This window comes from Diuraphis noxia, unplaced genomic scaffold (genome assembly GCF_037042655.1).
Source record: "Diuraphis noxia isolate RWA-SAM2 unplaced genomic scaffold, SU_Dnox_SAM2 contig0001, whole genome shotgun sequence".
Classification (NCBI taxonomy): Eukaryota; Metazoa; Arthropoda; class Insecta; order Hemiptera; family Aphididae; genus Diuraphis; species Diuraphis noxia.
This window is the reverse complement of record NW_028301711.1, coordinates 65,169,602-65,181,876: the sequence shown is the minus strand read 5'-3', so window position 1 is coordinate 65,181,876 and position 12,275 is coordinate 65,169,602. Positions and strand designations below refer to the sequence as shown.

At 29.8% G+C, this 12,275-nt stretch overlaps 1 protein-coding gene across 1 annotated transcript in view; it reads left to right on the top strand.

Annotated features, from left to right (window-relative positions):
- The window catches only part of LOC107168793 (dynein axonemal heavy chain 3-like), a 45,225-nt gene extending 38,827 nt beyond the window's left edge, over window positions 1-6,398 (top strand). The window contains exons 56-58 of the mRNA XM_089217186.1: window positions 169-207; window positions 4,734-4,847; window positions 6,101-6,398. Coding sequence (XP_089073312.1) covers window positions 169-207; window positions 4,734-4,847; window positions 6,101-6,283 — 336 coding nt within the window. The 3' untranslated portion in view covers window positions 6,284-6,398. The remainder of the gene's footprint in view (window positions 1-168; window positions 208-4,733; window positions 4,848-6,100) is intronic.
- Window positions 6,399-12,275: the final 5,877 nt, after the last annotated feature.

The window sequence follows — 12,275 nt, the reverse complement described above, 5'->3', positions numbered from 1 at the left end:
AGTTTATGGACAATATAATAAGTAATAATATATGATTGTCGATTAACTTATTTTGAAGAAGTATTATTACAATGATAATATTTTATAATTTACTAAGTTTCAGTTTATTTATAATTATAATACAACCACAATTATGTATTTTTTCACGCTCTCGTTATCTTAATACAGGACAAATTGGATATTGAAGAATGCAGCGTTTTTGTGAAGGTAGGCATAAACACACGTTATAGTGTATACTATATATTTAGCCAACAATAAATATTTTTAGTTAACAGTCACATTTATCCATTGTTTGAACTTTAAAATAAAAATTGATAAAACTTTGCAGCTTGTACTATTATATCATATACATAATATAAACATACTTAGTATATGTTTTAAATGCGAGGTATATTTTTATAAAGTAAATCATTTAATCATGCAATACCTACAATAATTCATGACAAATATACATTTAAAAAAATATATATGACTCATATATATCCTGATATTTTAAAACTTAGCACTGTAAAACCTATTTATAAATCGGATGATAAGTCGAATGTTGCCAACTATCGTCCAATCTCATTATTAGGACATATAGCTAAATTATTTGACTTATTAGTCTTAAACTCAATTAGTCCTGCAGTTAATTCAATCCTAATCGATGAACAACACGGTTTCCGTCCTGGCCGGTCAACTAACACTTGTAACATTGTCTTTTCTAGTTATGTATTTGATGCATTTAACAATCGTTCACAGGTCGATGTTATATATACATATATGGATTTTTCCAAAGCTTTTGATCGAGTTGATAACATATTACTAATTGAGGTTTTGCTTAATTCTGGGTTTGGAGAACCATTGTTGTTTTGGCTTCAGTCGTATCTTCGAGATCGTAAGCAAATTGTTAATGTTCATGGTAGTAAGTCTGTTATTATTGATGCAACTTCTGATGTTCCTCAAGGAGATCACCTCTCTCCTTTACTTTTTACTATATTTATTAACAATATTAAAAAGGTTATAAGTCACAGTCATTTTCTTCAATTTGCAGATGATCTAAAATTATTTTTAAACATTGATTCTCTTAATGACTGTTATCTACTACAAAATGATATCAACTCATTAGTAACTTCGGCAAATGAACATCGACTTGAACTCAATTTCTTGAAATGTCACTCAATGTTGTTTTACAGAACTCGTGATAGATTTGATTATTCCTACTCGATCAATGCTAATCCTTTAGAGAAATCTGAAAATAAAGTTTTGGACCTAGGTATCACGTTTGACCGAGAGTTAAATTTCCATTCCCATTTGGAAAATGTATGCTTCAAGGCCCTAAAAATGCTTGGTTTTATTAAAAGAATTTGGTATGAGTTTAAGTTAACTTCTCCCATAAAAACCTTATATTGTGCTTACGTAAGGTCTATTTTAGAATATGGTGCTGTTGTTTGGGATCCTTCCACTTCTTGTGGTAAGGATCAAATTGAAAGAGTACAACGTAAATTTCTAAATTATGCAGCATTTATTTTAAGTATCGAACATCCACCTCATGATTATAACCCAAAGTTAAATAAACTTGGTTTATCTTTTTTAGTTGATAGAAGAAAAGTTGCTAACCTGAAATTTTTCCGCCTACTAATTGATGGCTATATTGATTCTCCTGTTTTATTATCCATGATTAACTTTAAAGTTCCTTGATCTTCTGTCCGTCAAATCTATCCATTTTTTATTCCTAAATGCAACACCAACTATTCTGAGAACCAGCCTAATCTTTAAAATCCTAAAGAAATCTAATCCTTAGAATGATGCGTATGGCAAATAGTGATCCATCATTTATGTAGTATTTGTTGTATTTTTTATGATGTTATTCATGTTTTAATTAGTAAATAAGTAATTATTGTCTCTATTGCTATTGTTGTTATCATATTATGTAAATTGTGCTTTGCCCGTATTGTTAATAATAAATAAATAAATAAATAAATATATGAAAACTATATAAATCAAGAGCACACCCCTACTCATTTTGAAATACTAATGAGCAGTGATTTAAAATTACGATTAAGGTTGTCATAGTTACGTCAAGTTTGGTTTAGAGTCAGCTATAGAAAACATATCACTAATATAGGAAACATAGTGAACGTGTTTTAAACGTTATTATTCCACGAAATACTGAATATAAGTAACAGAACCCTATTCAACCGTGGGTGTGCGGTTTATCCATCAAAATCAAAGAATGAGTAGGGCCATCCGGCAGCCACTGTGATCCTGGTGCTACTAAAGGTAGTTTTGAGTTTATTTTTATTTTGACGTATATAGGGTACACGATTTCAGCACCAATCACGGACTAAGATATACAGGACTGGACACGAGAAGAATATTGTGGTTACGAAATGTAGTACAACAGGCGGTGTTCGGGGGGATATTTTCCTTTTAGCATTACTAGCGCCTTCTTAGTGGATACTTTTGGAACTATATGACATTATCACCATAGATCTAGTTCCATAAGTATCCACTAAGACGGCGCTAGTAATGCTAAAAGGAAAACATCCCCCCAAACACCGCCTGTTGTACTACATTTCGTAACCACAATACTCTTCTCGTGTCCAGTCCTGTATATCTTAGTCCGTGGCACCAATATAATTATTATTGGTCGGTTCAAAAGGAACGTTTAAATACAGGAATGCACCGATCATGGTGAGCATGCGCATTATACTGTATTTGTATGCATAACATAGATATTATTAACACAGAATAATATGGAAGCGATACTCGATCAGCTGATAGGGGGCTTGTTTACCTATGATCTGAAGTCTGAACTTCCAAAAACATGGAAACGTTTACAGCACCAACATGATATTAGAGCCTAGATCATCCGTATTTTGTAAATGTTTACTGCCTCGTAGGCGGAGTAGGTACGCTGCGCGGGATCGGCTTGTTTACTGATAATTTCGATTACGATTTTATGATGCATTAGTCTAGTTTTAATGTCCCGCAAACAGATTCGAAAGATATTTACATGGTAATGAGTGATAAAGTGTACCCTGTTATTTGGGACACCGGTATAGGTAGGTATTGTATATAATATAGATGTATTCAGGGCCGTAGCTGGAACAAATTTTCGTGGGGGGTTTTAAATCAAATAATATTTTCATTTTAAGTAATTAAAAAAACATTTATTTAAAAAAAATCACATTTTACTATGTTATTAATGCATTTTAATTATTTTAAAGTAAATTTATATTATATACAATTATTAATTTTAAAAATATTTTATAGCACAAAATCTATTTGTCGGTTTTTTTCTTTGGCGAAACGATCAATAACTTTAGCCGGATCGATATGAATTTGCCTATGAACACTCAAAAGAGCTAAACCTGTAAGTCGTTCTTGGCCTGATGAGTTGCGTAAATAGTTTTTTAATCTTTTCATGGTTGAAAATGTACGTTCTGGCGTAGAAGTCGAAACTGGCAATGTAGCTAAAAGCTTCAAAAGAAAAGATATGTTTGGAAAATATTCATAATTACAATTAATATATGCTTCAATAGCTGAATTTGGTTGGTCTTTTTCTGGTTTTTTAGACCATTTTCTTTTCCAAAGTTGAATTTCTGTTGGCAAAACTTCCATATCCAAAAATTCTGAATATATTTCGAAGTCGTTTGCATCTATTTCATATTTATTGCATATCTTTAATATCATAATATCATTTGTGGATTCCGTTATAATTAGTGTATCTGTAATTACTGCGGTAGATGTAGAACTTGTACTTGTTTCGTTCTCGGTTGTTTTTATTTTTTTACAAAAATAATTTGTAAGGGAATTATTACGCTTACGATTTGACATTTTATTAAAATAATCAAATAAAAAAGTATACAGAAATATTTGATTGTTACACAGTGTGCACAAAACTAATACTAATTTGTACTAAAATATTTATAGTGGACTAGTGGTGTACTTATTTAATGTTCACGATAAAATTATTAATAATGCTTTAACTGTGTAGTACTGACACTATAGACAATATCATGGAGTTTTTTGAGATAAAATGGCAATTGACAATACGATCGATAATTTATTGTTCGATAATATATTAAGTATTTATAGACGAAACGTCTATCGACAAAACGTCTCTAATCTTGTATGACTTATCTATGTATAATATAATAATATTATATTACCTATATTCTCAGAGTAATAATAATATATATTATAGAAATCGCCATCAAACTTAGTTACTATATTATTACTTTATTAGGTACCCAAATGGCCAAATGGCCACATAGCAAATTATTATAATTAAGTTACTTATACAATTAAATTTATTAGTTGTAAAATATTTCGGGGGGGGGGGGGGGGGGGGGGGGTTTGAACCCCTAAACCCCCCCCCCCCCATATACGGCCTTGGATGTATTAATGTATTATAATGTATGTATTGTATATCTGCCTATAATCATACATAATTTAATATATTATCTGTAGTCGCTATCAATTAAATGTATTATTTCTTTGATTATTATTATTTTTTCACTACGTGCCCACTAATTACATGTAATTATATGTGGTGTGTATCCAATTCACTGCATCTACTATTAAGAAATTTATTTAATATGACTAATTTAAACTATTGATTTATATAATGTTAAAATAAATTAAAACGATCTTACCTGTTAAACTTTGTACTTTTAAAATTTTCTAAAATTATATTTCTTCAACAACTACAATGATATTTAATTTATATCTACTTATATTTACAGGGTTTATTTTTAGAAGGAGCTAGATGGGATCGAGAGTTACAAGTATTAAATGAGTCTTATCCAAAACTTCTTTTTGATACTCTTCCAATAATTTGTTTCAAACCAGGAATTAAAGTAACGTATTCAGTATACTTAATTATAAATATATAATATTATATAGTATTAAAATTGGGTACCAATATATTATTAAAAAGTGAACATAAGGTTCACAAATAAAAAGGCGCTAAAAATTAACTAGTATAATATTATTTATACATATTTTATACTTGTTGAACAATAAATAATCTAATGATTAAAATAAATTCGATTATTAAGATGACATTGACAATACCATACCTAAGATATAGATACGTTAAAAAATCATAGTCTGTGGATGATAAGTCAACATAAAAAACTATCTATTATCTTATTTTTCTGATTGCAGTAGTATCAAATCTGAGTTAACTATATTGAAAAATGCATTGAAAAAATATGAAAAAATAAATAATATTTCTATAAACAACTAGTTGATATATTCCTTCATTTTGGCAGGAAGTGTGAAGTAAAGATTTCATACCTTCTACTCGTATAAGTATTATTATAAATTTGCCATTCAGTAAAATTACGTGCTTCAAGTTGGACCTGTCAGGTATAAAATCCCAGTGCCGCCACTGATTTTTCTACTGGTTGAATTATTATTGTATGCTCAATCGACAATATTTTCCTCTATGTTTTAAAATCTAAGGCGTGTTAAATAGGTCAAAAACTGCCCATTTGATCAAACTTTTATATTCTGATACCTTAAACATTTTCTCTGATAATCCACTGACTAATTTACAGTAGAAAAAGGGGTTTCATTTTTAAAAATAGAAGTTTTTATCTCACAAAACACTTTTTAAGTTGTACAAACAATCTCAAGAAAATTTACAATAAATAGTTTAATTGGTTCCCGGGTAGTCTATATTATGTATATGTACATCACATAGGAATTGATTCCTGAATGTAAAGGTAGTAAATACATTGGTTCCGATGAACTTTCATTTTAATAATACATAACATGTTATACAACTATATTAAAATTCCTACCGAAAATATGATGTGTTTGTATGAAATTTCACCGCTAAGTGTCATATTTTAGTTGCATATTTGTAGTAAATCAGATGCATATTTTACTAGCTTTTATTGCATACAAGTCCTACTAACCTAGCCCTATTGATAAGTAATTTTTATCAGGAATCTATTAGTACTTCGTACACTTTATTTTGTCAAGGAAATTACTTCTGTACTTCCCTAAATATGAATGTATTCAACGCAGATAAAAATAAAAATGTTAAAAAATGATGAAAATAACTGTAAGTATTTACATTGTTATGGTTTATTTTGTTTAGTCGCAGTTCGAGAAGAGATCATATTATGACGCTCCTATCTACAAAACAAGTGCTCGTCGAGGCGTTCTTTCTACCATGGTACATTCGAATAATTTTTTGATGTTTATGGACCTTTTGATTGATCGACCGAAAGATCATTGGATTAATCGAGGCACCGCTTGCTTGTGTCAATTAGATGATTAAATACTCTCCTTTTTGTACATCACTTAAGACCAAAAATAACGTTTTTTAGAAGAGTAAAAATTATAAATATATATGTATGATCAATATTGTTGTAACATTACGGCTTGGTCATATAACATGAATCATAAATTATTTTATTTCAATTTATAAAAATGTTTTCATTCGCGAACAAAAAAATACAATTTGAAAAACCTAATATTTTCTAATAAAATACAGTAATAGTTGAGTTATGAACAGTTATAAATACAAACATAACAATACTAACGCATTTTGTGTCAATTAAGTTCTTTATATACACAAAATTACAGAAAAAATATATGTATCTTGTTTTAAAAGATACAAGTCATTTTCCACTATTGAATGTGTTAGTTCATTTTGCTATAAGAGTTATGTGATCAAAATAGATATAGCTACATTTTACAGTATATATTTTGACTTAAAAACCTTATGAACGAGGAATTAAATTTGACACAGTGTTGGACTGGCGGGAAAAATCAGCCCGGATCACAGTTTAGGTGGCCCAAATTTAGTCACCTATCACAAACACTCTTAATTTAACATTTAATTTTTCTATACACACTCCTCCAACATATTTGCAATGATGATTGAAACCTTGTATGTTAGATATTGCACATTAACTTAACTTGGTAACTTCTGTTAAATGCGTTTATTCTAATTGTACGTTTCTTTACCAAGATCAAAAATACAGGGAAACACAAGTATTTTTAATCTCAATAATTAAGTTTTCTCAAATTAAGTCTCTCACGACATTAATACATTAAATAAGATTTTAGATTTTGAGCGATATGATTAAGTATTGATTTTAAAATATGTATTTTTTAATTGTAGGGCATAATTTGGTGGACAATATTGATTTTTCCAAAGAAGTCAAAATAAATAAAAGCGATAAAATAATAGTTAAAAAATTCAGATGTATTTAAGTACTATTGACTGAGTATTATATTAATATATTTTAGAGTTTTTAGAGGGGAAATTATAACTTGTATACCTACCTATTTTAGAGGCGGAAAATTTTTAGTTCCTAAAGCCGTAAAAAAGATTTTTCCACTTCTGTATAGCACTCTTGAATTACAATCGTAAGGAGCTTACGATAATATTAAAGTAAATTATACTATATTACCTAATATTCAGAATACAGGGGTGTGACGTCAAAAACTAAGTTTTTTGTGGGGTGAGGGAGGAGGAGGAGTAATTTATTAAAAGCAAAAATAAGAAATTTTAAGAACCACACAATTTCAATTTTTGTTATAGTCTTAACTGTTTTACATTATGAATAGTGAATTAATGAATGCATAATAAATATGTATCTAAATGTCTCGATGAATTGCTAAAAGTGTAGTAAGTCCTATTAACCTAGATTCTAAAATGGTATATTTTATTAAATACGTCTTGAGCCCTCTCAAGTTCGAAAAGCTGCGTTCAGCTGTGGTTGATACTAGTATTGTTACTAATATTTTTAGTTACTCACGTATATATGGGTACCTACTTAAAACACCTATAGTTATTATTGTAAGCCTTCAGTTTTCTTTAAAATTATTAAATTCAGTTTGCCAAATCTCAAGCTCTGCTTTTATAATGTCATTTAGCCCAGGTAAAAATCATTTTCATAAAACCCAATAGCTTTTTTTAAATGATAAAATGGTTTCACCTATCATACACAGAAATACATATTCTATTTCAGCTATGATTTCATTGTGAGGTAGAAATCTTTCATTCAATACCATAATTATTTTGTCCAAGTGCGGTATAAAAATAGATTTTTGTAATTTTCTTCAACGTTATTAAATGGTAGGTACATTGCTTTTATTTATTTTTTGACTGCTATAAATACGAGCTAATTTTGATTTACCGAAAACATTTATTTTATTGTTGTTTACTTCCGAGTCTATACCAACTTACTGTACCTAGATGTAGACTACATTGCACAAGTGGGGCAATTGACATCGAAAGCTGGCATTAAATCATAGGGTAAAAAAATATATTCCTAAAATTAATATTATTTTTATATTTGTTCATCAGACATATACAAAGTCGTTTACACAGTATTAACATAAAGTATAAAGTATATACGATATTTATTTATTTAATTTATTAACAAAATTAGAAAAATGTATTATTTTAAGTTTTAAGTTTAAAACTGGTCATGGTTATTGTCTTCATTGCTGTCATTATCTTCGTCATAATCATCATCATTATCGTTGTCGTCATCATAATCATCATTATCATTGTCATCATCATCATCATCATCATCGCTATCTTTGGCATATTGAAGAGAGACTCGGACATCTGGTGATTTTAATAATGCGAGTGCTTCAATTGGCATTGATTGTGTTTTTTTCTTCAGCAATTTTCTTTTACTTGAAATTACTGGATCTGAACTTAATAAAAATAAATTTAATATATCTAAATTAGTTTTTTCACGACAACATTTCCTAGAGTTATGCTCTCGATATTTTTTGAAATCTTTATTTCACACTTCTTGGGCTTCTTCAGTCAACTGTCCTATTGGCAACAAAGCCGATTCAATTATCTCTGGTCCACGTATAAAAAACTTGTGCATCGTGGGTGACATATTATACCACGGATACTTCTCAACAAAATATTTTGCAGTTTTATACGTGTATTCCCGAAACTCATTGATTTTTATTTCGTGTCCACTAGCTACTACTATCATTACTATATGTATTTTTTCTATTATTTCTACGTCTAATTTTGTGATTTCGGCAGATATTTCTGAATTTTGGAAAAAACGTCTGGCTGTGTTCCCATCATTAGAATTTCCAAATCCTGGTTTGGGTTTATCTACAAGTAATCCTAATTTGTCTTTGAATTCTTTTTGGATTCTTAGCTTATTTTCTGAAACATTTTTTTTCCACATCTCCTCTAGCTTGCCATTTCTTAAGTGGTAATTTGTAAGACAAATGGAGGAGACATTCAAAGAAACGAATCCACCCGTGTAAAACTGATATCCCAAAAGATAAATTATCAGTTTTTACCTTTCGTTTAACCATTTCATCAATTAAATTAAACTGTTTCATGTTGCACCACACAAGAAACATTTAAGTGTTGATGTCGTATCTGTGAGTGCATTACATATTTTACCATCAACCATTGCTAAAATCAAATTGTGAGTTACAATAAATGATTTGTTATCAAAAGTTATTTATTAACTTATTTATTTGACTCTGAACTTTTTCTTTCTCAGCTATAGATGTATCTGTAGATTCTTTTATAAACTCAATTTTTATAGGCCTACAATATCTAGTTGATGCAGGGCGTGGGTTTTGCCATATAATTTGGTCACCGTTTACCAAGCGAAGTGGACTATACTTGTAATAAATACAGCCGAATCACTAGCTTCGGGACTACAAAAAGCTTGTTTATATGAACTATGTCCAGAGCTGCCATCAAAGCCCCATTTTGAATACAAAACGAACTTATCTAATTCATTTTCCGGGAGTAAGACAATAACAGGCTTTTGAACTAAAAATAATCGTTCTACTGTGTGATCAAGTAATGCTTGTAAAGAAATTTCTGCGATTGTAGAAGTTACTTGTATGTTTTCTGGTTTTGGATAACACTGTTTTTTACTTTCTTGTACGACTTTGTATGATGGAAATTTATCTGGGACACTCATCCTAATAATATTGTACTGATGTCTAGAAAGCTTTGCATCTACTATAACAGCTAGAGCATCTTCACCCGATAGTTTTTTAGGTGCTTGTGCAGACTGCTTCTAAGCTTCTTAAATACTTTTCTATATCTACTTGCACGTGTGGAAGTGGATGTAGTTATTTCCTTCAGTAACTTTGCGGCTTCAACTTGTCCCGATGCTCTTAAGCTCATCTGTGTTGCATGACTTAACACATTAACAGACGTATTATTTCTCAGTTCTTGAGTTCTTTTCCGCTTGTTTCGTTCGCTACTCATCTCAAATGCCACTACTGGACAACCACGATTATTCTGGTTATTTAAAGATACAAATTTAATAGAAGCATTTAACCAGTTTTTATTTTCTACAATAAATCGTAATTAAATCGTTAAATCGTTAAATTATATATCATTTTCGTGATACAAATATATTATTATTATTATTATTATTATTAGTTAGTTATCTAGGTAAATATTATGTATAACTCGGTAAAACGTATATATTAAACGTTACGTAACTTACCTGTAGCTAATGGTTCCATAATAAACTGAATTGAATACACAAACAATCGCTAAGTTACAGAAAAAAACTAAATTGTAAAATAATATTATTCTGTTGGATTTACACTGCAACACTGTGGACTTATATTACGACTGCTGTAACTAAATCAATTTAAGCCACAACACGTGCACTAAACCAGTAAACTATGCAGTATGAACTCCATTATTGATACATATAATAATTCGATAAGATAAGTAAAATTTGATAAATGCTATTTTTGCCAGCTTTCGATGTCAATTGCCCCACTGTGCATTGGTGCGAATATAAGTATGTGGTAAAATAGGCAATATTATACAATTAGGTAATCTAAATGTCGTAAAAGAGTCAATGTATACATAAGATATATATAATAACTTATTCTTGATTTAGACTTGTTAGAATTTTTTTCATACTTTTGGTGGAGATCATACTTTTGGTGGTCAGGAATGGACAAAGAAATCGAAAATATCACACAAAGTTGCGACAATTGTATTAATGTCAGCAAAATCCGCCAAAATCTGTAACATCACCTTGGAAATGGCCAGAAAAACCGTGGACTAGAGTGCATTGCGATTTTCTTGGACCATTTCAAAATAAATATTTTTTTGTCATTGTTGACGCAACCACAAAATGGTTAGAAGTATTTCAAATAAATTCTATGACAGCAGAAATTGTTATTCAAAAATTTTCAGAAACGATAGCACGATTTGGAATTCCAAAAACAATTACATCAGATGGTGCAAAATGTTTCACTGGTTTTGAATTTCAAGCATATTGCAAAAATCTAGGTATAAGGCATATGACAGGCGCTCCATTTCACCCAGAATTAAACGGCTGTGCGGAATCAGCAGTCAAAACAATAAAAAATTTTTTTTTTAAATGCTCGACTGCACAATCCCAATTATATAAATTTCTTTTGATGTATCGTAATACACCTCATTCAACAACACGAGAAACGCCAGCTAAACGAATGTTAGGTCGATCAACACGTTTACAATTTGACGCGTTAATGCCGAATACAAGTGAAGTGGTTATTGAACGACAAATATCACAAATAAACAATGGTGGTAATAGGATAGTATCATTTAATACAGGTGATAATGTTTTAGCTAGATATTATAGGAATAATAACAATAAATGGCAAAAGGGTAAAATTATCAAATCCATTAGTTGTAGTACACACGATGTAGAGCTCGATGACGGAACTATTTGGAAGAGACACAATGATCAATTACTCATTGATAAATCGCTGACACCAGCGAATAATTCAATTTCACTTACACCCACTAGACAAATAAATGAAAATACTGAAAATATCGAAACCGTAGGTGCAAAACAAAATCCTGATACTATAATAATAACATAAACGTATTATATAGACATTTATTGTTAACAGTATAAATCGTAATGACGTACAATATTTATATTAATATTTCTACTCGCTAATAACCGATGGACAGTCCCCACCGATCGTAATATGATACTTATGATTATTGTTAGTATAAACAGTATAGGTGTAATATCATATAATATAAATGTTGAATATGCAACAGGGAGGGGGTCTATCCCCCCTCTCGTTTGACCGCCACTGGTGGATAGGTACATTATTAAATTAATAAACCTTACAGTTATGAAATCAAATAAACTAAATTTGACGGCGACAAAGACGGATTAATTGTATTTATAATTTTATAATGAAATAAAATTGGCAAATCACATTATTCAACACAGGGTAAAAGTGAGTCATAATAATACAAAATTATAATGTGTAATATTAAA